The following is a 25223-nucleotide window of genomic DNA, read 5'->3' as shown; positions in this document are numbered from 1 at the left end:
AGCCCTTCTTGGAATCTTGCATCACATATTTAAATAAAAGTTTGCTAATATAGGTGGCTTGAGACAACGTCGATTTCCTATTCTTGTGGTCTCTTAGGACCTTATTCCTAGGAATATGTTTCTCTTAGATATTTCATCTAGAACTAAGTAGACAACCAGATTTTGATTAATGGCAATAACCATAGATGATTACCAATGAGTAAAATGTCATCAACTTATAAGATCATGAAGAGCACCATGTTTCCCTACACCTTATGCACACAAGGTTCATTCTTATTTTGATCAAAGTCAAAAGTCTTTACCTAATAGAAATGTTTGTTCCATGGATGGGATGCTTGCTTTAATGCATAAATTCCATGACTAATTAATTATATTCTAGGGAATGCAAAGTTGGAAGCTATTGAACATAAGTTGATTTCTCGAGATTGAGTCCTTAAAGAACTCTATGAATGCATTGCATAAGCTCAAGCTTGGATGAAAAGATTGTATGAGTCCAAGCACACAAAGAGAGTTTTAGGTAGGGGATTATGCTTATCTTAGGCTGCAACTATATCATCAAACATCAATTTCCATGAGAAAAAATGTTATCCTCTTAGCTCGTTACTATGGCCCATTTGAGGTACATGAAAATATTTGTAAGGTCACTTATCGTTTAAAACTAACTTCTATTTTAGGCCCCCATCCTATTTTTCATGTCTCACAATTAAAGAAAAAGATTGGAGAGTGCCACTCTATGTTGCCAAATCTTCCAAAGATCAACTCAAATGATTCTCTAGCACCTACCCCCTCAAGCTATTTTGGGTCAATGTTGTCACAAAGGAAGACAAGCAATTCTAGTACTTCATTAGCAAGGGTTATCACCAATAGAAGCTATGTGGGAAGCACAAGATATTCTTAGGAGAAAAGTTCCCAAAATTTCACCTTAGGGACAAGGTGACATGGGTAGCACAAGATACTCTTAGAGAAAGGTTCCCAAAATTTCACCTTAGGGAAAAGGTGACTACTTTAAGGGGGAGGGAAATATTGCATGCATGGTTCGGTCTTTTATTTGCTTTACTTCAATTTCCATTTTTCTTGGAATTGTTTAGGTTGATAATGATTAGTTTCAAGTTGTGGAGGTTGATAAGAATTGCTTTCAAGTTGTTTAGGTTTATAGGAATTCCTTCCAAATTATTTAGGTTGATGAGGAAGAGACCAATAAGGACTCCATCTCCTTGCTAGTTTCTAACTATTCCGTGGAGGATGATAAGAATTGCTTTCAAGTTGTTTAGGTTGATAAGAATTGATTTCAAGTTATTTAGGTCGATAAAGAAAATACCAATACGGAATTTATCTCCTTACTTATTTAAGCCCTTTTGTTACCAACTTGAGAGTTGTGTTGAGAGAAGCTAACCCTTCAAAATTTTAACAAATTTCCTTTCATTCTTAATTTCTTTATCTTCTGTTTGTGTGAATGCATCAGAGATGAAGCTAATGTTGGTGATGGTGCTCATGGCTTTCATAGGAAATGCTCAACGAATTCAAGGAGTTCCTATATATATATATATATATATATGAGATGCGTTGAAAACTTTGTTTTTGAATAAAATGTATGTTTATCTTTCATTATATTTGTTTTAGATATATATTTTTCACATTAAATTAGACAATGAAAAAAGAGATTTTAAATTTCTTTTTAGCAATATATTAGGTTTTCTTCGAGTGAAAAATAAGTAAGAAAATCAAATAGAATTAGAATCATTAAAAAAATTATTGAAAAAAAACATGAAAATATAATTTATTAATTCTAAATTTATTTTACATTTTTATTTTTTTTTTCTTTCCCTCTATTTTCTCTCTAGTTTTTTCAATATCCAAATACAGGTACTGTATATATTTTTTTTTTCCTTTTTTTAATGCTCTATATGATGTAAACATTTTGAGAAAAGTCACAGAAATTGTTGAGGAATTGGGTCGATCCTTCATGGATACAAATGGGGTCCCAATGAAAGTAAGAATTCCTAGGTACAAATTGTTTCCTTGAGTGTTACATTGATTGGTATGAGGTTGAAGAAATAAATAAGAGTCGATTAACTCACAGAAAAAAGTCTGGGAAAAAAAAAAGAAAAAGAAACAAAGTTGTCCAGAGACCTTTAATAGGAGAGAGAAATCTTTCAATTATTTTCTCGGGAAACAACCAAAATCATATACAGCTATTGTAGAACAAACTGAGTGCTTGTTAACCATAAAAATTAACAGGCCAAGGCCTACATGATCATCAAACTTAATTAACAACTCCAAATCATAACTATAATATATATAAATGATCTATTAAACAAACAATGTTTTCAAATATAATCAGCAACTCAAATGCAGAAGATCATCCCAGAACTCGAAATGCAATACAATTAGCACAGAAAAACTAAGTACGCTTATACCAAACCCACAAGGTTGGCAATAAAAGCCATTAACAAAGGGACCAGTGTTGCAGAAACTAGCACTCCAGAGCTTGAGAGCGGAGATGGTGAAGGAGAAATTGGAAAATAATTTCCGGGCGGTAAGGCAATGGCCGGAGGAGACTGTGAGATTGGGTGCAGAGCCATGACGCTTATGACCAATCGCTGGCCGCTCTTGCAATGCTCAGGATCTCCGCTTATGAAGTAGAAGGAACCTGGCCTTTCTAGTTTGATAACACTCTTCCCGTTCTTGAATGAAGAGATGGGGCTGGAGCTGTTGCAGTGGTAGAAGTCCCATTTATCCACTACAAGAACTGAATCATTCTTGTATTCAAAAGCTGTACAAAGAATCAGGAAAGGATCACCAAGCATCAGAGAACTACCACTGGTTACCCTAGCTATAACAAAAAGAAAGAGAAGGCAACCCATATTTTCACAAACTCACAGAGAGAATCTCCGACTTGAAATCTGTTCCTTTTAGCCCACTGCTCATACATTGCAGTCTCGTTCACACCGGGCTTTCGCCAGCCATCAGCGTCTCCGACCCGGAACTCCGTCGCAGCTCCGGCCGAAGAGTTCATGGCAACGAGGACGATCAAAGCGGTGAACAGAACACCTAAGGAAGAAACCATGTTGGTGTTCTTCATTTTCTTTTTTTCTCTTGGAAGAAAGGTTGAAGCAAGTCTGTGCAGTGGAAGTGTGCCACAAGTGATGTGTGATCCAAGCAAATGGGAGTATATAGGAATATGGGTTTTTGAAAATTTGGAACGTGGGTGGTTACAGAAGTGGATGTGGATCGACGTGGCAGTTATTTTGGTAGTTAAATGGACCGTTAAAGTGTGGATGTCGTCCAAGGACATGCAGTTTTGGATTTGATTTTAGGAGGTGAACTTCTGATATGGCGCCAGGCTCATGCAATTAGGGAAATAACAAGTGACTCAAAAGATGACTAATCTTCCCACGACTCAAGATTACTCAAAAGATAACGGGAAAAAGTCTTTGAAATTGCATCAGTGAAACTTGTACCATGGCATATAATTTTTGGCTCTTTCCCTTGTAGAAACATAATTAATTTCCATAATACATCTACCACCTAACCCTTTTTTATCACCCAAACATCACAAAGATACAGCTCCTCTCATCTCCGAGGGTTTAATTGAAGCATAAACATATCATAATGACCTAATTTGTTTTCACCATTCCATTCAAGAAGCTAAGGAAACCCAATCAGTTCAAAATTGGCATATCATGTGAAGATTGAAACAACATACCACATATAACCCGTGTTCCTCATATGAAATCAATTGAAACTGTGTAATATAACAACAAAACCTCAGTGCCCAATTGTTATGATTAGGGCAGAGCAGAATTGAATTCTGAATCAAATCGCATTTAGATGACCACCAACTTATGCCCACACTGTGAATGAGTTTTATTTGGCAGCGATGGCCCGGCTTCCTCAGTATCAAGCTGTATTCTTCCTTCAGAACTAAATTAATTTGCCAGGTCTTGTTTAACATGTTGACTCTGCTTTGTGCGAAAAACACCAGGTCTCAGTTTATGGTGCTAACCATGCTGCAAACATATCAGCCAAAAGCATACATAAATCCTTGTGAGAAACGAAAACATCCATTACACCTTCAACGTGACAAAATACATACTAACATAGAGAGATTTTAGGCTGCCATGATCAAATAAAAAAGAAGCGACAGAGAGGTAAGTCGCAATGATTAGGTTAACAGGTAAAACTTGCAAGGGTTGGCAAGAATAAACTGGAAATCTGTATTTCAGATTTCCCTTACACCTGGTTCTGTTTTCTATCTTTTACAATACATGCCAGGAGAGGAAGAAAATAGTGTTTCCTCTCCCAGTGATGAGCTGATCCCACAAAGGTGAAATTATGAATACTATCTGCAATGCCCAATGAATGGGGCAGGGAAACATGACTTGAAGTCCACATGATAAAGTTTTGCCAAGATGGATATGAACCCTGAATAAAATAGACAATGAAAGACCTGAAATGAGGTTTGCACATTACCAAGCACGAAAACAAATGTTTTGACCCATGCACAAGATTCTAGGTCAGTATCCCTACAGATTGAATTAGCTAAACAATATCAAAACTTGGTAAACCTTAAACAGAAGATAAGAAAATACAAAGACCAAAAGTTTAAGCACCTGTCAGATAGTTCTCTTGGTACTGTGCTCAAATGTTCTTCCCTACTGCTGCCTCTCTCTGGCTCATCATCCTTTCTTGGAATTGTATACGCTTGGCAGCCCTGATATCAAGAATATTAGGTGGCATAGGTTTAAGAGAGCCATGCACCTCAACTAGGCGAAAAAATTCTTGCTTGGTCAGACTTTTCTTCTGGACAAGTTCATCAACCACAGCATCCATGAGTTTTCGATTCTGCTTCAGGATCTGAAAAGGGAAATATTGATTTGTATGGAGGAAGAATACAAAAAGTTGCAATTACATGTTTCTTCTGCGTAATATAATATACCTCTTTTGCACGTTCATAACAAACTTCTAAGATCCGCAATGCCTCCAAATCAATATCCTGATGACAGAAATGTACATCATAAAGTGCAGCATATGTAACCATGGCCACAATTGGTAATTGATAGTAGAAACAAGATTCTTTTTTCTTTTTGGCTCATCAGAAAAGAAACAAGATTTTTTGATAGAAGAAACAAGACTCGTTTTTTCTTTTTTGCTTATCAAAAAAGAAACAAGAATTTTTTTTTTTTCCTGGATTTTTCAACAGCATCAGAAAATTCAAAAGTTCAAGGGAATTTCCATATTTTTCCCACTTTTGCTTCTAGCTCTCCAGTTTGTGAATTACAGAGAATTATACAAACATACAGAGTGGAGTTTAAGTAAAGAATGGAGAGGAAATAGTGCTGCCATTTATCAACTTCAAAATTTCAGCAATAGAACTAAAAAAATTGCAGGTCAAAGTTGGAAGTGACATACATTAATTCGATCTGCGACCCAGAAGCTAGATAACCCTTGATGTTTCTCAGAAAGGCCACCAAGAACAAAGGTCCTTGCTGCTGATCTAGCATTATCTGCTGTTTCAGCCCATATGGTACTCAACTGGAATATTTCAACACATATTAGGGACATTTCAAGTGCACCAGCTTAGACTAACATAACCAGAACAGAACAAGATGCTACAACTCCAAACACCTATGTTATGTCTTCTGAGAAACAACAATGTTCAACACCCATGACAAACCACATATTGATCATATCTCAAAAACAAGCAGAATCCAACTAATGATGTTAGAATGAACAAAGAGAATAATAAAGCACTAGTTCTTCAGAGCAAGAATGATCACATGTCAAAATCAAAACAAGAGTATTTGAAATAATCCCTCCCAACAATCGACAGATTTTTTAATTTCTTCAAAATATTTGCTACCAAGTTTCTAGCTTTACTTGAGAAAATGGTCCAATTATTCAACATAGGAGGGGTCCAAAAAAATGGAAAGCCTGATTCTTGCCAAACAATTACTATTTTCTGCACAATAATCTCCCTTTGAGGAATATGAAAGACATTATACATTTGTATAAAAATTGTCTCCTCACCTGATCTTCACCATACCAAATCTCATCAGCAGCACGCGGTGCTAGTTGAACAGTGATATGATCCAGGAGGGATTGCCGACTGCATAAGACCAGGAAAATGAAGGAAAAAAACAGAGGTTGAAATTTCAAAATAGCCACTAATGCATCACAAATAATTGAAGTACTAAATGCAAAAGCACTAATTTTAGAAACATTTCCTTCTAAGGTCAGTACAGTATTGTATGACCATAACCGGTTATTATTAATAATTACTTTTGACAATCTTGACTTTCTTGGTAAGCATAATCTTATAACATGTCCAAAAGAATGAACAAAGAATTATGGATGTGAAAAGGCCATACCTAAGCATTCCTTCCTTAAACTTGATGTGATCCATTTTCATCCGAACGTAACCCAATTCCCTGCCAGCTCTGGGAGAAATTGTGACCTAATGAAAGTAATTCTAGTAAGATGTGTTGTTACCATAAAATGATTTAGGATGCACAATGTAATGTCAGGTAAAAATGATTTCTAGGAACCATAAAGCCAAAGCTAATGAGGTAAATTTTGGAGCACCTAACCAAATAAAAGCCAATATTTCAAACAAAGTGTTACTTGCAATGCAGTTTCTCAAGAATAATTGATCCCTGTTAGTGTAATTAAATGCATTAGGAAGTTTATACCTGGAGGACCAAGGTCGAGGGAAATGGACCAAAAGGACAATCAGAAAGTGTTAATCTTTTAAGATACCTTAATACATAAGATACAGACAAGGTGCCAAAGACACCATGATACTCATCTTCAGTATGCCCTTCATACACTAAATTGAGATTTTATTTAAAAAATACAGATAAAAAATAATGTAGTTTTTCAAACCAGATCCAAATAATTTTCTTTATGTTAAATCATTTTATTTGCTGTTTCTACTTCTACTTTGAGACTTTGAATCAAGGAGACACAATTGAACTTGATTCACCTTTTATAGTCTTATACTAACGATTTAGAGGTGAGTACATGAAACCTGCTTTACAAATCTTCTACATCTAGGACCATATTTTCAATTTAAAACTAGGTCAAAATGTCTTTTCACTACCTCACTATTGTTCTTTAGCAAAGCTGTCAACTTGAACCATGTCTTTGCAAAGCTGTCAACTAGAAACATATCCCTCACTACTTTTGCAGCAACTGGTCATGGGTAATGAAGTTATATTTAATATATGCCTATCAGTATATATGAACAAAAAGGTCATATTTAAGTGGTGTAGGGTAGAGAGCCAGATCATATCACTTGGGGTTGTACAATATTGATTGCAGTCTTTCAATCATGGTTAAGGTGACAAGGCTTATGTTGAGGGTTAGGGTTAAAACTTCATGGTATAAAGTACAAGACACAAGGAATGCTTTCTGCTGCATGTTGTGAACCATTTATGCCAACCAAGGCCCTAAGGTTTTGCTAGATAAGTATGTTTCCTTTGGCTTCTAATTCTCCCACCTTTCATAGATCTTATGTACTTGTAACTCACCTTTATTCTTTAATAATTCATCAAGTTATAAAAAGGAACTAGAATGGTGAAAACTTCACAACTTAAAGTTCCCTCTCAAATATAGCACATAGCCTCCTTAAGTAATTTGTCAGACTTCTACATATATACTTCCTTTTTGTTAGCATCCCTGAAATTTGAATGTTTTGTCAACATTTATGTGCAATTTATTTCATTGCTGGGGGCAGCACATCCAATAATATCAATATATAAGACCCTTGTGACAAGCATGGAATACAAAAAGAAAAGTGCAAGGCTTTGTACCAAGAGAAATGCATCAATAAAACTATTTTAAGAAGTAAAGGCAGAGACTGGCAGAAATGACAAGGTTCCATATGTTTAAAAGATTTTCCTAATCATCTCTCAGATCTTCATGGAGTTCATTGATAGTTGTCTACCTAATCTCGCAGTCCAAATATCCAACTAAACAGTATTATAATGATTATAACCATGGAAAATATGCCTAAATAATCAAGGAATATATAACAGCAATATCCATTCCAGCATGCAGAAGTTCTAAACTAACTGGCCAAAGAGTCTAGACATCTTCACTGAGCAATGTGATGTAGAAAGGCATTTAAGAGAATAAGAAGCATTAAGAGAAAAGAATGAGTCAACTATATTCCTTTGCAGGTCTAATACTAAGATAAGACTTTAACATGGGTATAATTCAGTCTAAGTGTTAAATATTCTTCAAATATACAACAATTTTTAAATACCAAAAACCACTTCAACAAAATAAAATGATAGTGTGCCTGTGGCCAAAATTGAGACAAAATATGCAAGTAAATGAATTAAAGCATATAGTTAATGTGAGAACCATACAAACTCAATATTTTTTAGATCAGGAAAGTTCACAGCTACTACAGCCATTGCTGCTTCATTAATAGCTACTCGCTTCCACATCTCAGGGCTTCTCTCCTTTCTATCCAGCATTCCTCTTTCTTCTATTTGTGCCGCTTGTAATAAGTCATCGGTTGTAATCTGCACAAGCGCACAAAAAGGAAAAAAAAGGGGCAAGCCAGAGACAGTTAATTAACAATGCAATTAATAACAAGAAGAAAAGTTCTGAACCTAACAACCAGAACCCCATAGCATCTCATAACTAGACATGGAACATGGAACCCAACAATTAAGAGTTTTTACCTAAAAGATTCCAGTTAGAAATTAGGGTATAAAGCAACTATCAGTCATCTGATTAAATCATGTTCATTTGTGATAGATGAGAAAGAAAGTGAAGACTGGAAACCAGATGGTTAAAAGCCATCTGATCATTCTGATTTTGACATAGGCAATCCTCTGAGTTGCAGCCAATCAGTGACTGGTATGCATCTAATCATAGTCTTAAGGTCTTGTATTTCAAAACTAGGGCTAAGATAGAAAATGTTTCCCAAAATTAGATGATCATAAATGAATGGTATGCAAATTTCAATAATCTGTTTAACTTACATGAGAATCATAGTTAAAAATCTTTAAGGTAGATATTAGCTCCTGGCTCTAAAACAAGACACAGCAAAGCAGAGGCCTGTTCTAACCGTGCCAAAAGACACAACAAGAATAATGTTGAAAAAAAAGGTTGATACAAATTATACTTGCTAAGAAATATATTTTCAACGTAAATAAATAAATAAAAATGAATAAATTGATTAATTAATACCTTGTACACAGATGTCTTAGAAATACACTAGACAAAGAAGCATGTTTTGAAGATTAAATTTTTTTCTACAAGAGACATAAGATGGTGAAACCAATAGCTCAACTAAGGTTTTTGTTCAGGAACTCTTACAAATTGCCTCCACATTAAGATTTATTGCAAGTTTAACTCCTTCCAGCATATTGTAGAATATTCATCATTTAAGTTCCTATTTATAGGACTGTTGTCTTTTTTCTTTTCTTTTCAGTTTTTTTTTTTTTTTCCATAGTAAGATTTGCCTTCTTGTCTTTATGAAGACACTAGGAACATTATGAGAAATAAATAAAGTTCATTCATCTGCAAGATTTAAGTATTACCTCACTCCTTCGGAGGCCTTTGAAAGTGAGATCTTGAAACTCCTCAACAGAATGAGGGAAAGAAGGGATTGTTATGAGAGGGTCATCGGAAAAAAGAGGAAAGGTCAGAGACTTTCGAGATTTGACCATGAGTTGAAGAAGCTTGAGTGGTCGGTGAATTATGGAGGAATAGAAGGGGATCGGGGCCATCAAGAGTCTATTAGATGAAGCTTAGAATTCTATCGTGGAATGTAAGGGGATCAAATGACAGAGGCAAGAGAAAATTGATAAAGGATGTGATTAAATCACAGAAAGTGGACTTAGTGTGTCTCCAAGAAACAAAAATCCAGGAGATGTCTAATGGATTTGTAAAAAGCCTCGGGGTTGGAAGATGCTTGGAGTGGGGGGCTTTAAACTCCAGGGGGGCAGCGGGGGATTTGGTGTTTTGGGATAATAGGGTGATGCAATTAATGGAGATGGAGGTGGGCAAATTTACAATTTCTTGTCGATTTAAGAACTGCGAGGATGGGTTCTGTTGGTGTTTTTCAGGAGTTTATGGGCCTACAATGAAAGTGGAGAGAGAAGGTTTTTGGAGTGAGATGGGGGCAATTAGAGGGTTATGGAATGAACCATGATGTGTAGTAGGAGATTTCAACATGATTAGATTCCCTTCTGAGGAGCAAAGGAGGCCGTATGTCCCAGGCGATGAAGAGATTCTCAAAGGTGGTTGAGGAGTTAGATCTAAGGGACTTGCCTCTTCAGGGGGGTGGGGGATGTTCACGTGGTGTGTAGGTCTCAATAATCGATCTAAGTCAAGAATTGATAGATTCCTTATTTCTGAGGATTGGAAAGTTCATTTTCAGGAGGCCATCCAAGTCGTATTGGCTAAGTCGGTTTCTGATCACTCTCCGATTCTTCTGGATGGGGGAGGAATGAGAAGAAGGCCAACACCCTTTAGATTTGAGAATATGTGGCTAAAGGAGGATGGCTTTAAAGAGGTGCTAAGACAGTGGTGGGAGGGGATTCAAGTGAGCAGATCAACTAGCTTTATTTTGACTGAAAAATTGAAGGCTTTAAAACCGTTATTGAGAAGTTGGAATAAAGAGGTTTTTGGGTAGATTGATTCCAAGAAGCAGAATGCGTGGAATTTAATAGATTATTGGGATAAGGAAGAGACGGTTTGTTCCTTGTCAATGGAAGAAAAAGAGGCTAGGAAGGAGGCAAGGGAGTTATATAAGAAGTGGGCCTTATTAGAAGAAGCATCTTGGAGGCAAAAGTCTAGGGAAATCTGGCTGAAAGAGGGGGATAGAAACACCAAATTTTTTCATCAAATGGCAAATGCTCACAGAAGGAGGAATCAGCTTAATAGAATAAAGGTGCATGGGAGGTGTTTAACTAAGGAAAGTGAAATCAAAGAGGAGGTGAGCAGAACTTTCCAAGGACTGTTGACAGATCCTAGTGAATGGAAGCTTAGTATAGATGGGTTAAATTTGAGAGGCTGGAAAAGTTGGATGTGGAGAGGCTGGAGAAGCCCTTCTCAGAGGAGGAGGTTTTTGAAGCGTTGGAAGGCTGTTGCGGAGAGAAAGCGCCAGGCCTAAATGGTATCTCAATGGCCTTTTGGCAGTTTGCTTGGGAGTTTGTAAAGGAAAAGGTTATGAATTTGTTCAGACAGTTTCATGAGACGGGGAGATTTGTTAGAAGCCTAAATGCAACCTTCTTAGTTTTGATTCCTAAGAAAGGGGGGGCTGAGGACTTGAAGGACTTTAGGCCAATAAGCTTGGTGGGAGGGCTTTACAAATGGTTAGCTAAGGTATTGGCTAACAGATTAAAAGAAGTGTTAGCCAAAGTGATATCATTGTCTGAAAATACTTTTATGGAAGGGCGGCAGATTATGGACGCAATGTTGATCGCTAATGAGGCAATAGATTCCATTTTGAAAAGTAATAAAGGGGCAATTTTGTGCAAATTAGACTTTGAGAAAGCTTATGACCATGTGGATTGGTCGTTTCTGTTAGCGGTTTTGGGGAAAATGGGATTTGGAGGAAGGTGGTGTAGTTGGATAAAGTGGTGTTTATCCACTGTCAAATTTTTAGTCTTGGTGAATGGTAGCCCAACAGGTTTTTCCCAAAGCTCAAGGGGCTTAAGGCAAGGAGACCCACTCTCGCCTTATTTATTTGTAATAGTGATGAAGGCTTTTAGCTGTTTGATGAAAAGGGCAATTGGTGGAGGTTTTTTGACGCCTTATATGGTTCGGAGAAAAAGAGGTGAAGGGGTCCAGATCTCACATTTATTGTTTGTTGATGACACGTTGATTTTTTGTGAAGCTAAAGAGGATCAGTTGACACACTTGTGTTGGTTGTTAGTGTGGTTTGAGGCTTTGTCAGGGTTAAAAGCGAATCTGGAAAAAAGTGAGTTGATCCCAGTTGGTAGAGTTGAAAATATTTTTTTTTTTTTTGATAGACAAAGAGAACCAATAGATTAAAAAACGCTAGAAAACAGGGGACGCTCCCTATGTACACAGGCTGTATACAAAGAAGGCCCAAAACAAGGCAACAAGAGCAAGATAAAGTCTAATAAGGATTAGCTAAACAATAACCCTATCACCCAACAAATTCCGAAAAGAGAGATAGTCCAAGTCCAAGTCCACAAATTGTTGAGACCATTCAAGCAGGGACCGAAGAAAAAGTTTCCTCAAGCTCGTATTTGACATCTCTTCCTCTAGGAAGGTTCTTCGATTTCGCTCTCCCCAAATACACCAAAACAGACAAATAGGCGCCATTTTATAAACTACACTCCTTTTCTTCCCCATGCCTTTCATTTTCCACTCAAGAAGCAAATTTCTCACGGAATCCGGGAGCACCCACACCACCCCAAAAGAAGAAAACAACAAGTTCCAAAGATCCCTTGTCTTACCACAATGAATTAGGATGTGGTTCGCCGTTTCCTCATTTTCTTTGCACAGGTTGCATCTATTAGCCATAGACCAACCCCTCCTCATTAGCATATCTATAGTGGAAATTTTACCCCAAACTGCTGAAAATATAGGAGAGTTAGCTGATGAATTTGGATATAAAGTGGGAATTTTGCCCTCCATCTATCTAGGAATAAATTTGGGTGCTCCTTTTAAATCTATTGGTGTATGGGATGGAATAGAGGAAAGATTTTGAAAGAAATTGGCTATGTGGAAGTGGTAGTACATATCAAAAGGGGGGAGGATTACCTTAATTCGGAGTACTCTATCCAACCTACCGATATACTTCATGTCCATCTTCTAATTACCTAGGGCAGTTAGGATGAGATTGGAAAAGATTCAAAGGGATTTTCTGTGGGGAGGTGGTGCTCTTGAGCAAAAACCTCACTTAGTAAGGTGGCCGATTGTGTGCGAAGACAAAAGTAAAGGTGGCTTGGGGGTTAAAAGCCTTGGTTCGTTCAATAAGGCTCTCCTTGGCAAGTGGGCATGATGCTTTGCAAACAAAAAAAAGGCCCTTTGGAATCAGGTGATTAGAAGGAAGTACGGGGAGGAAAGAGGAGGATGGAGATCTTGTGAGACTAGGGAGGCCTATGGTGTTGGTTTGTGGAAAGCTATAAATAAGGTGGGAAAGCTTGTAACCCCTTTTTTTGGCTTTGAGGTGGGGGATGGTAAGAATGTGAGTTTTTGGAAAGATAAGTGGTGTGGAACCATCCCTTTAAGCGAGACTTTCCCTTCATTATTTGCCTTAGCAATGTCAAAAGAGGCTTGGGTAAATGAAGTTCAGACAACCGAGGGGGAAAGGAGGGGAAGTTGGACTCCTACTTTCAATAGGCTATTTAATGATTGGGAGATGGAAGAAGTGGGAAGGTTACTTTGTTACTTGGAAGGGAAGATGGTGAGGGTGGACGAGGAGGATAGGGTGAGATGAGTGGAATCAAAGGATGGGATTTTTTCGGTAAAATCCTTGTATAGGGCGTTGCAGCCGATGTCTTCTGCTTTTTTCCCTTCAAAGTTTATTTGGATGTCTTGTGCTCAGCCCAAGATAAGCTTCTTTGCGTGGGAGGCTTCGTGGGGTAGAGTTTTAACCTTGGACCATTTGGAAAAGAGGGGTTGGGCTTTGGCAAATAGGTGTTCTCTATGCCAAAAGTGCGGGAAGTCGATTGACCACCTCCTCCTTCATTGTGAAAGAACAAGGGAGGTGTGGACGTTGTTCCTCTCTTTTTTTGGAGTTTCTTGGGTTTTTCAACAGTTGGTTAAGGAAACTCTAACAGGTTGGAGAGGCTCTTTTGTGGGCAAGAAGAGGAAGGTGGCGTGGCTCATGGGACCATTATGCTTATTTTGGGTTATTTGGTAGGCTAGGAATTCTATTGCTTTTGAGGACGGTGTGCTATCCATTCAAAAGCTGAAAATTTCTTTTGTATATTTACTATGGTCGAAAACCAAATTGTGGATAAAAGATGGTCCTTCGATCTTAATAGATTTTATAGAATGGGTGTGTATGCGTTAAGGGAGAGGGTTTTTTGTGCTTTCCTAGTATCTTGGGTCCTTTTGTAAAGGGGGTGAGTGTTTCTTTGCTGTAACTCTTTGAGTCGCTTCTTTAGCACCTCTTTTACAATACATATATTACTTATTGATAAAATAAAATAAAAGTATTACCTCACTCCTTCCATCACGCATCATGTTAATGGCAGCAATCTCAATAATGTTGGCTAGCTCTGCACCGACCATTCCATCAGTCATACTACCAACTGCCATATAGTCCACATCCTCAGCCATTGGCTTCTTTCTAGCATGAACCTATAACCAGGAAAAAGAAGCAACATAACAAAATATATCATACAAGGGCTTGAAACTACATAAGGAGAAATTACAAAATGGAAGTCTTGCAATACCCATATAAACCATGGCAAGATGCATTACACAGACTTATTAATGACAAAAGATGACCTTCAGAATTTCAATGCGTCCTATTATGCCAGGCTTAGGAATATAAATTTTTCGATCAAACCGTCCTGGTCTCACAAGTGCTGGATCCAAAATATCCGGTCTATTTGTGGAGGCAATAGTAATCACGTTTCCTCTCCCTTCAAATCCATCCAAACAAACAAGAAGCTGAAGAACATCACAACATTGAACATAAATGCTCAACTTGAAACTTCTTTAAATGAAAGAAATACTGGTAGTACAAAAATCATAGAAGTTGAATTTGACCAAGCCAACCTGATTAAGAGTAGCATCACGTTCTTGTCCGCCAGATCCCTTGATCAAACCACGCTCCCTGCCAACAGCATCCAGCTCATCAATGAAGACAACAGATGGAGCCTAGCAAATCAACATGATAATTTTTATGTCAAAATTTGTCCTCCAGAAAAAACATCTGAGAACTTGAAGAAAGCAGCCAAGTTAAATGAGAAATGGGAAAAATAGGAAAAGAGGTAGAACATTAATTTTGCAAAACAAAAAACTATTCTCGATTGAAAAGCAGGAAACCTACAAGAAGAAAAAGCTTATTCAACAGTCTGTACTGAGTGCTGCAATAAGGTAACATAGGATGGTGACATTGGAAATCATATCACTAAGTGGAATTGAACATCAACCAAATAGAACTAATCTTATGTTATGGATGTTTATTTCAGAATGCGTGAGAAATTGAGAATAGAAAGGAGAAATCAAAGAAGCAGCTGAAAAGAACAATTACATTTTCCTTTGCTTCTTGGTAAAGTGCCCGTACACGAGAAGCACCAACCCCAACATATATTTCCACAAACTGAGAAGCAGAGATGGAGAAGAAGTTCACACCTGCTTCACCTGCCACAGCTTTTGCGAGCAAAGTCTTCCCCACCCCTGGAGGGCCACAAAGAAGTATGCCCCCTGATAAAGCAAAATAAAATAAGACACAAATTTCAACCAAAAATAAGCCATGTATGGAGCGTTGCCAGAATGAATGGCCATGTAACACAAATAAACTGAGAATTAAAGGAACTTGAGGCCTGGCTTAACAGGTAAGGGGTTGGGGTGAAGATGTGGGCATTCTAAGTTCAAATTCCAGTGGTGACAAATAAAGGTTCACTGCAAACCCAAAAAAAATAAAAAATTAATTAAAAATTAAATTAAAATTATAAAAAAAAGTGATATAAGTACATGCACATACAAATATATTAATCTCACCCTGTTTTTGTTTACACTCATTATTTGTCCAAAATCAGCCCAACAAATTTAATTTTCTCACATAAACGCTCTCACATGCCAACATCCCATGATGATTAGAAAGACAACAGTACATAATGCCTATTTAAAACTAATGCCTATTAGCGAAAGGAAATATAGACCCACAAGAAAATAAAAGGACAAAAGAAAAAACTCAGAAGATCGGAGATACAAAGTACAACTGAGGCAAATAGGAACTTTAAAGACGAAAGTTTTAAAGAGGCTGGTTGTTGTTGAGGTTTAGAAAATAACAATTAAAAATATACAGATTATAACTAGAAAAAGGATAAGTTCCAAGTTTTAATTATATCAAGATACTTCAAATAAAAAAGTTGTAAAATTAAGCATGAATGGGAACAGGATATAGGGATTATAACTTCAATAAAGTAAGAAGTAGGAATACAGGTGAAAACTAGTGGGCAAAAAGATAAAGCAAACTTTTTGTTGGTTCTCTATATATCAGGCATCCATTACAATGGTAAGCTTGGCATCAACCACAAGATTACAGGAAGATGAATGAAGAGGGGCAACACTATTTAGGTGTTGTGTGGTTAAAAAAATAAAATAAAAAACAAAAGGAAAAAGATTCTATGAAGTGTATAGGACACCATACTTTCTGAAACAGAATGTCAAGTTGTAATTGCGATAAAATGATGATAGCCAACATTAAGATTTGGAGATGAACGAGTGAGGTTACCAGGTAAGACAAGAAAGAAGCATACTAAGATTTTTTTTTTTTTTGATAAGTAAGAAAGAAACATACTAAGATATGGATGCATTCCTTTGAAGGTGATGCACCACCTTTGAAGGACAAGATCAAAGGAAGCTGTAGCATCAATTGAGGGCAATATAAAGGAAGTCATAATGGATAGTTTGGTCATGTCTACCAAAGAAATTTGTTTACTCCAAGCGATTGAAGATGCTACAAGCACAGTAGGAAGGTAAAAGAAAAGCAGCCATGACTGATAAGACATGATGGTATGATGATTTAACTTAAGGTATGACCCTAAATGGTGTTAAGGGAAGAAAAGTATACAAGTAGCTGAACAAGTAGTTTACAGAAAGCTTTATTGAGTTTTGTAAAATAAATCTAAATCACAAAATACCAAAGTAGATTATCCAACATCTATTTCAAGCAGGACATAAGAATATATATCTGTAATTACTCAAAGGTGTGAGGGATTATACAGTGTGATATTTGCTTTACATCCATCATCCACTTCTATGAGAAATTCTTGAGTGTACCTTAGCTACCCTCCATCTTTAGGCATCAACAGGCAAACAGGATCTATCTTGTTAAAGTCTAAAACATTTGAAATAGAACTACCGAACTAGCAGTTTTCCCATGAACCTCTTCTCAAATCTGATTAGGAAAGAATTCATTTGAGTAAATGATCCTACCAAGGATAATATGAATGCAATGATTCATTCAAGTAAAATGCCAAACAAATTATGTGATTTAATTCAAATCTCTCATAGTCAGAATTTTAACACCAAAACACATTTGATGACTATCTAAAGTATATGAGCTGAAATTTTCACATTCTACTCCAAAATACACTAAGAATATGAAATTAATTTATTGGACAATCTAACCTGGTATTTTCACTCCTCGCCTACGATACATTTCACCATGTGTAAAAAATTTCACAATCTCCTCAAGCTCAAGCCTTATCTTCCCAAGTCCAGCAACATCAGTAAACTTCACATCCACACCTCTCTCTAAATATTGAGGGAGTCTCTTATTATGTGCCCTGCGAACACGAGCTCCGGACTTCATGAACTGCATAGCCATCTTCATGTAAGGATTCTGCTCACCTCCCACAATCTCACTCTCATCTTCCCCACCCTCAATTCCCTCCAACTGTCTCTCTAGTTCCCTCATTTTCTTCTTCTCCTCTGCCTCTGCTTTCTCAATTTTCAATCTATCCTCATAATCTTTCTTCTGCTTCCTATAGCTTAAGACAACCGTCCTATAAAATATGTAAAAGAACACAAACCCAAGTGCAGTTGCCACATTTGAGTCCGCCGCCAAATTGGCCCAAAAATTTGCCATACGTTCATATTTCCTCCTTGCATCACGCGTTGATTCCTCGTACTTTTTCTTCTTCAACTCCCTCCTTATTCTCTTCTCTTCCATCCTCTTTTGCACTCTAATGGCCTTCTCCATCATCTCCCTCTCCTCCCTCATCCCCACCAACTCCTTTTTCCTGTTCCTCTTCAACTCCTCTCTCTCCCTCTTTATCTCCATTGCCCTCTTAGACACAGGCTTCGGTTTCACAAATGAAAACATATATGCCGGTATCCTGGACAAGAACCCTAAATAAGGGACTGGGAGCTCCGGCCCCTTCACTGGCGGACTATACGCATTCACACAAACGCTATCAATCTTCAACTCATCCCACATTTCCCAAAACCTCCTATCCTTCTCTACAGAGGGCACCACCGTCCTCAAAACCCTAGAATCTTCTAAAACCACCAAAACGGCCTCCGCCCTCTGCCTCAGCCCGACCCCAGGTCCACCGGGCGGCTTAATTACATGCTTAAGCTTTCCCTCTCGTTTCAAATCCAAAATGTCCGTATACGGAACACGGTCCGTCACAACGGGAAGTCCTTCTGTCCACGATTTCAGTTCTTGGGGTGTCAGCGCTTCTGGTTTTCTCGAGGAACGCTTTTTCCCTGCTGATTTTCCGGCGGCAGCGGCTGCGAGGGAGGGTTGGGGGAGAGAGGCGGAAATGATGGTGAGAGTTATGGAGAGGTTGAGGAAATTGCAAGGGTTTTGCTTCGCCTTTTTGCTTTCCTTGTCGTTATCTTCATATTCTTGGGGTTGAGAAGTGGAGAAGTGGTATGAGATAATTGGTGGACGAATAGCTAAATTTTTTGTTTTGGTTCTGATTTTGGGGCGGGAGAGAAATGGGAGACAGGGAAAATGCGGAGAATTGAGAATACAGTGACTGGCCATGGGACCGCTGTGGAGAAGTTTAATGAAAGTGAGAGTGATGAAGAATTGGTGGAAGCGCCATTGGAGTAGCAGAAAGCTTCGGTGGGATGTGGATTTGAGAATTAGGGCTTTGAAATTCCAAAGGGTTTTATCACAGATGGAGTGGAGAGGGCTGAGAAATCAGTGAGAAAGGATCAGAGCCGGAAGTCATTCAATCAAAACGACACCGTTTTCTTTTTCCTTTCATCTGGATTTTACACTGTAAATTAACAAGTTGCAGGCGCCCTCCGTAGGATTATGGAAGAAGGACTTGGAAAAAATACGGAAGAAAGTATTGAGAAAAAAAAAAAAAACTTTTTTTTTATTTCACCCAAAAAAATATAAGAAAATTAAATATAATTAAAATTTTAAAATATCTTTAAATTATTTAAATCAGAAAAAGAAAAAAATTGAATTTAAAAAATATATAAAATAATTTATTGATTTTGAATTTAATTTTTAGATTTTTTTTATTTTCCCTCCAATCTATCAACAATCAAACATAGTTTAAAAAAATAATAATAATAAAAATATGCTTCTTTTTTTTTATAAATAGAAGCAATGAAGTCAAATGCTTTTATTTTCAACCAGGTGTTTGAGTTTTTTAAAATGTGAAAAATAATATTTTAAATTTTAAAAAATAAATAATCAAATTCCAAGATATGCTTTTTTTAGCAACATGATATTGAACTTGTTTTTGTATCATTTTTATGTCAGCTTTTATTTTTACTTATTATGAAAAAATCCTTCTTAAAAAGATTTTAAAAAAGGAAAAAAAAACATTGTGCTAAAATAAATTAAAAATGAGGTCCTTTATGCTAATATCCTCCATGAAATTACTAGTCTTATAAAATGTCAACTAATAAAAGAGTTATGATATGATTAAAGTAGGAACCTAGACTATAAAGTGTACTGAATGATAGAGCGGGAGAGCAAAGCTGATGAGAGAGAAAATAGAGCGGAGAAGATGGAAAGGGAGTAGTTTCAGGGTGGAGTCGAAGGTGTTCAAGATCGGAGCCGAGGAGAGAAAGGGCAAACCCCAAGTTATTATCATAGAGAGCAAGAGAGAGGTTTCGTCTTGGGTTCGACTGAGGCCGGTGAGTGTAGGGTTTTTTCTGGAAAGTTTGAATCAGTGCATCAAGGACAAGGAAGAAGGAAAATGGGAAATGGGATGGAAGAAAAATAGGAGAACTTATTCCCTAGTGCGGGATGTGAATAGAGCGGGGTGTTTTCTCCTGTTAGGGGTTGTCGACCTGGAGATGAAGAGGTTCAATATCTTCATCCCAAAAGGCAGAGGCGAAAGGGGAGGATGGATCTCTATGGCAGAGATGTTACGTAAATTGGGAGCAAATTTCGGCAGAAAGGAGAACAAGCAAGAAGAGAGGGCCATGGTGAAACCTAGTATGGAAAGGTCCTATGCGGAAATGGTGAAGAAGTTAAGGAGTAGGGATAGTAAAAAAGTCAGAGTGGAGGTAAGAAGGAAGGAAATCAGTAGAAACTTGTGCAAATTGGAGCATTGTCTTGTCGGAAGTTGGAACCCTAATTTAGTAAGAGGAGATGATCTAGAGAGATTGGGGTGGTTAATGGCAAATTCTTGGGGGCTGAAAAAGAAAGCTAGGGTTGGCAAGGTTGGAAAATGGCAGGGTTTTTTGGAGTTTGAATTTGTGGGTGAAGCCAAACGTGTCCTTACCTCTGGGAAAAGGTCGATAAGAGGGATTCAGTTGGGTTTAGAGCGTTGGAGCCCTAGGACCGGTTGTTTGGAAGAAGGTGAGATAAGAAGCGAAGCTTAGGTAAAAATTCTAGGATTTCCAATTTCGCTGTGGGACTTGAACATTTTGAGAAGAGTGGGAGAAAAGTGTAGCGGTTTTCTAGCCATTGACCTACAAACAGAGAAAATAGAGGAGCTTCAATGGGCACGTATTTTAGTTAAGACGAACGGCGAAGATTTGCTGAGCATGTTAGAGATCGGGGTTGAGGAAGCGTGTTATTCTCTCTCTCTCTAGTGGGAGATCAGGGCGGCGATGAGAAAGGTCTCAATGGACAGTCGAGAATCAATTGGTCGAACAAGAGGAGAGGTTAGGGGTGAAAACGCTGCACGCGCTGGCTCGCGTATGGAAGAGCTGGAAAACGTGAGGCTCGAGGCGCTATTTCTGTCTGCAGATGGGACCGATGGGCAGGCGAGTGGGTCGGGTGGTGAAGTGATAGTTAATCGGGTTCAAGTTGGGTCGGTTGCTCGACTTTCTCTTGACCCATCAGAGATTGGGCCTTCCTTGTCAGGCCCTACTGTGGGCTTATTAGGTTCAAAGCGGGCTGGTGGGCGTTCTTCGCAAGGCCCATTAGTGGGTTTAAAATTAAAAGGTGTTGTGGCTGATGGTGTTGGGCTTGTGGCTGGGTCGTCGTCTTCTAAGGCTAAATGGTGGGCTGCCGTTGAGGTGAGCCCATCGCTTGTTGGGGTTACTAGTTTGGTAGGGGACAGTCCAAGCCCGTCCCAGACTCAGTTACTTGACAGTAGCCTTTCGGTGAATGCATATTCCTTGGCTTGCCCTGTCTCCTGCAATTTAGAGGCTGAGTTTTTTAAACTCCGGGAGATGGAAGACTTGAGGAAGCAACAAATAGAAATTCATCAATCAGCGATAGACCGTGCGTTAGTTGAAGAAGCTTCGAGGTATGGGTCTATTCTGAATTCATGGGGTTTAAGGGTCTCAAGGTCATCTTCTCTTCTTTCTCTTTCTTTTGGTTGGACTCCGAAGGGGGAGTTTTCCGACCATTCTGGGGTTCTAAGGGAGGAAATCTAGGAAGAAAATTCGCTACGTATATTAACTGTAGATGGGTCTGTTGAGGATGGTGATGGCTGCTGGGATTTGGTTGAGGTTAATTGTGTTGATAATAAGGTAAGGGGTTTGGAGTGGGGCTCAGGCCCCTTACAGAATGTCCCCTATAGAGTTGTTGGAGCTACGTAAGCAATTGAAGGAGTTGTTGGATGCAGGCTTGATCCAGCCCTCAAGGACCCTATATGGTGCACCAGTGCTCTTCCAAAAGAAGTATGATGGCTCTCTCCGCATGTGTGTGGACTACAGAGCACTCAACAAGGTGACCATAAAAAACAAGTATCTGATCCCATTGGCTGCTGAGCTGTTTGATAGACTGTCAAAAGCTTCTTACTTCACCAAGTTGGACTTGAGATTGGGTTATTGGCAAGTGCGGATTGCAGCAGGAGATGAAGGGAAAACAACTTGTGTAACTCGGTATGGCTCATACGAGTTTCTGGTAATGCCTTTTGGATTGACCAATGCCCCTGCTACTTTCTGCAATTTAATGAATGATGTTTTATTTAACTATATGGATGCATTTGTGGTAGTGTATCTAGATGACATTGTTGTTTATAGCAAGACACTAACATAACATGAGAAATACTTGAGATTGGTGTTCTAGAGATTGAGGGAGAATAGGCTTTATGTGAAGCCAGAGAAATGTGAGTTTGCTCAGGAGGAGATCACATTTCTAGGACATAAGATCAGTGCAGGCCTGATCAGGATGGACAAGGGCAAGGTGTAAGCTATTATGGAGTGGTCAGTCCCTACCAAAGTGACTGAGTTGCGGTCCTTCCTTGGCTTGGCCAACTACTACAGAAGGTTCATTAAGGAGTATTCAAAGATGGTGTCTCCCTTTACTAACCTATTGAAGAAGGACAATCAGTGGGATTGGAGCATGCAGTGTCAGATGGCTTTTGAAAGCTTGAAGGAAGCCATCTCCATTAAGCCTGTGCTGCGGTTGCCAGATTTGGACTTACCCTTTGAAGTCCAAATTGATGCTTCTGATAGAGCTGTGGGTGGAGTCTTGGTGCAGGAAGGGCACCCTGTGGCGTTTGAGAGTAGGAAGTTGAACAATGCTGATCAGAGGTACTCCACTCACGAGAAGGAGATGACTGTTGTGGTTCACTACCTGTAGCAGTGGAGGCACTACTTGCTGGGGAGTATCTTTACCGTGGTCATTGACAATGTGGCCAACACCTTCTTCAAATCCCAGAAGAAGCTGAGCCCTAGACAAGCACGGTGGCAGGAGTTCCTGGCTGACTTCAGATTTGAATGGCTGCATCGACCAGGGAGACATAACACTGTGGCTGATGCCTTGAGTAGGAGAGAAGTGATTGCTTACATCACAGCCCTCTCAGAAGTCATCTCTGACTTCAATGAGAAAATCAAGCAAACTGCGGAGCACGATGCTGCATATGGCAGGCCGAAGCAGCAAGTGAAAGAGGGTGTGATCAGGAGGTATTGGCTAGAGGGTGACCTCCTTGTGGCAAAAGGAGGAAGATGGTATGTTCCTGCAGGCGGCCTAAGAAAGGAACTATTGCAGGAAACTCACGATGCAAAGTAGGTTGGCCATTCTGAAGAAGAAAGGACTCTGACCCTTAGCCAGATCCTATTATTGGCCTAAGATGGGTGAGAATGTGCAGGCCTACGTGAAGTCCTACTTGGTTTGTCAAATGGACAAGACTGAAAGGAAAAAGGCTGCAGGGTTGCTGCAACCCCTCCCCATTCTAGAGAAACCTTGGGAAAGCATTTCCATGGACTTCATCACTGGATTTCCAAAGGTTCGTGACATTAAATTTGTCTTTGTTGTTGTGGATAGATTTTCAAAATATGCTGTTTTTATACCTGCCCCTGATGCTTGCCCTGCGGAGAAAGCGGCTAAGTTGTTCTTTAGCAATGTTGTCAAGCACTTTGGGTTGCCGCGGGACATAGTCAGTGATCGGGATGCAAGATTCATAGGTAAGTTTTAGGTTGAGCTGTTCAAACTCTTAGGTTCAGAGTTGAAATTCTCCACAACCAACCACCCTTAGACTGATGGGCAGACAAAGAGGATCAATGCCTTGCTGGAGGAATACCTCAGGCACTATGTGACAGCAACACAGAAGAATTGGGTTGACTTGATGGACACTGCACAGTTGTGCTACAACTTGCAGAGAAGCTCAGCAATAGGGATGAGTCCCTTTGAGTTAGCCATTGGGGTACAACCTCGAATGCCTCTGGAGGTGGCAAAGCAAAAGGCATGAGGTAACAATCCTGCAGCTTATAAGATGACACAGTCTCGACAAGACATGCTTGATGAAGCCCAGGACAGTCTGGAGAAGGCAGCTAAACGCATGAAGAAGTATGCAGACCGAGATAGAAGACCCTTAGAATTTCAGGTTGGGGATAGGGTCCTCTTGAAATTGACTCCTCAAATATGGAAGAAGATCAGCAGCAAGACAAGGCAAAGATGACTTATTCCCAAGTATGATGGACCCTTTAAGGTGATAAAGCGGGTTGGGCAGGTGGCTTACATGTTGAAGCTGCCTGAGAGGCTCAAGCTTCACCCGACCTTCCCTGTAAGCTTTCTAAAACCTTACCATGAGGATCTGGATGCAGAGAGGGTGCAGACAAAGCGAGCCTCTCCCTTGGTCATGAAACAATTTGATCGAGAGATAGAGAAGATCTTGGATCATAGGACCATGGGACACAGCAGAAAGAACCGGCGAACTGATTTCTTGGTTCAATGGAAGGGGATTTCAGAAACTGAAGCTTCATGGGAAAGAGATGTTACTTTATGGCAATTTGAGAAGAAGGTCCATGCATACTAGCAGTCTAAGTCGACGAGAGCGTCGACTTCAGTAGGCGGGGGTGGGTTTGTCAGCCCCTTAGCCAATTGACTTAGACCCGGAGAAATAGGCCTCATGGGTAGGCCTTGCACCCATGAGAGCCTAGGCTGAAAACAAGGAAAGCCTGGAGGTTTGGTGGTTCAAACCCCAGGAGCTAAGTGAGGGGATCGCGAGCGAGCTAGGCGCGCACCGCGGGCGAGCCAGGCGTGCACCGCGCGCGCACCGCGAGCGAGCCAGGCGTGCACCGCGTGCGAGCCAGACGCGCACCACGGATGAGTCAGACGCGCACCGCGGGCAAGCTAGGCACGCACCGTGTGCGCACCACGGGCGAGCTAGACAGGCACCGTGTGTGCACCGTGAAAGCACTTGAGCTATGGAGTTGGTGCAGAGGGATATTTTGGGAATTTAATTTATTTTGTATTTATTTAAATATTCCATTATGTCTCCTCAGACATATTGATGTCTCCTCCAAAAACTTTGAAAACAACCTGTATTGTTCTTTAAGGAGGAGAGGGTAGGTGACTCAAAGGGGGTGAGCACCAAGGGCAAGCCTTGACTGCACTAAGAGGGTACCCTGGCATGGCCTTGGGCGTGCCTAGGACACAGATGGCACTTGAGCATGCACACATGGGCTCCACAACATGTGCGGCATGCACCCCGTGGCTGCAACAGCATGAGACCTGGTGCGGCCTACCCCCTCCTCGTGCAGGCACGGGGGCGCCTAAACCTTGTGCAAGCGAGCAGCCAAGAAGACCATGGGCGCAATGCCATGGCCTGATGAGGCATCAGACAAGTAGCTGGCTCACACTATGACACCTACGCTCAGCACAGGGGCACAATGCCTTGTGCACCAAGAGGGAACAGCCATGGGCGCAATGCCATGGC

At 39.6% G+C, this 25223-nt stretch overlaps 2 protein-coding genes across 3 annotated transcripts; both read right to left on the bottom strand.

Moving 5' to 3' along the window:
• Positions 1 to 2284: 2284 nt before the first annotated feature.
• On the bottom strand, positions 2285 to 3541 carry LOC100246390 (early nodulin-like). The gene is made up of 2 exons (XM_002284086.4): positions 2881 to 3541; positions 2285 to 2773 (listed from the first exon to the last, which is right to left on the bottom strand). The coding sequence occupies exons 1-2, from the start codon at positions 3293 to 3295 to the stop codon at positions 2412 to 2414; spliced, it is 777 nt and encodes a 258-aa protein (XP_002284122.2). The 5' UTR covers positions 3296 to 3541; the 3' UTR covers positions 2285 to 2411.
• Positions 3542 to 3653: 112 nt separating this feature from the next.
• LOC100251534 (probable inactive ATP-dependent zinc metalloprotease FTSHI 2, chloroplastic) lies at positions 3654 to 19025 on the bottom strand. 2 transcript variants are annotated; one of them, XM_002278750.5, is made up of 12 exons: positions 17314 to 19025; positions 15209 to 15381; positions 14731 to 14832; positions 14458 to 14622; positions 14167 to 14307; positions 8376 to 8534; positions 6372 to 6457; positions 6031 to 6109; positions 5413 to 5535; positions 4940 to 4996; positions 4614 to 4857; positions 3654 to 4010 (listed from the first exon to the last, which is right to left on the bottom strand). In XM_002278750.5, the coding sequence occupies exons 1-11, from the start codon at positions 18677 to 18679 to the stop codon at positions 4642 to 4644; spliced, it is 2667 nt and encodes an 888-aa protein (XP_002278786.1). In that variant the 5' UTR covers positions 18680 to 19025; the 3' UTR covers positions 3654 to 4010; positions 4614 to 4641. The 2 variants fall into 2 exon arrangements, with proteins under 2 accessions (XP_002278786.1, XP_010654635.1); XM_010656333.3 differs by having other exon boundaries at positions 3654 to 4425; positions 17314 to 18989.
• Positions 19026 to 25223: the final 6198 nt, after the last annotated feature.

The sequence above is a fragment of the Vitis vinifera genome, chromosome 9 (assembly GCF_030704535.1).
Source record: "Vitis vinifera cultivar Pinot Noir 40024 chromosome 9, ASM3070453v1".
NCBI classification, from domain to species: Eukaryota; Viridiplantae; Streptophyta; class Magnoliopsida; order Vitales; family Vitaceae; genus Vitis; species Vitis vinifera.
This window is presented reverse-complemented; position numbering and strand designations above follow the sequence as displayed.

What these genes read in the sequence shown, in the direction of transcription:
- LOC100251534 (XM_002278750.5), bottom strand. Translation starts at nt 18,679, where the DNA reads ATGGCCAGTCACTGTATTCTCAATTCTCCGCATTTTCCCTGTCTCCCA. An exon ending in GACGCATTGAAATTCTGAAG is followed by an intron (nt 14,308 to 14,457) that starts GTCATCTTTTGT and finishes TCCTGGTTATAG; the next exon opens with GTTCATGCTAGAAAGAAGCC. An exon ending in TGCGTGATGGAAGGAGTGAG is followed by an intron (nt 8,535 to 14,166) that starts GTAATACTTTTA and finishes GCGCTTGTGCAG; the next exon opens with ATTACAACCGATGACTTATT.
- LOC100246390 (XM_002284086.4), bottom strand. Translation starts at nt 3,295, where the DNA reads ATGTCCTTGGACGACATCCACACTTTAACGGTCCATTTAACTACCAAA. An exon ending in TCAAGTCGGAGATTCTCTCT is followed by an intron (nt 2,774 to 2,880) that starts GTGAGTTTGTGA and finishes TTCTTTGTACAG; the next exon opens with CTTTTGAATACAAGAATGAT.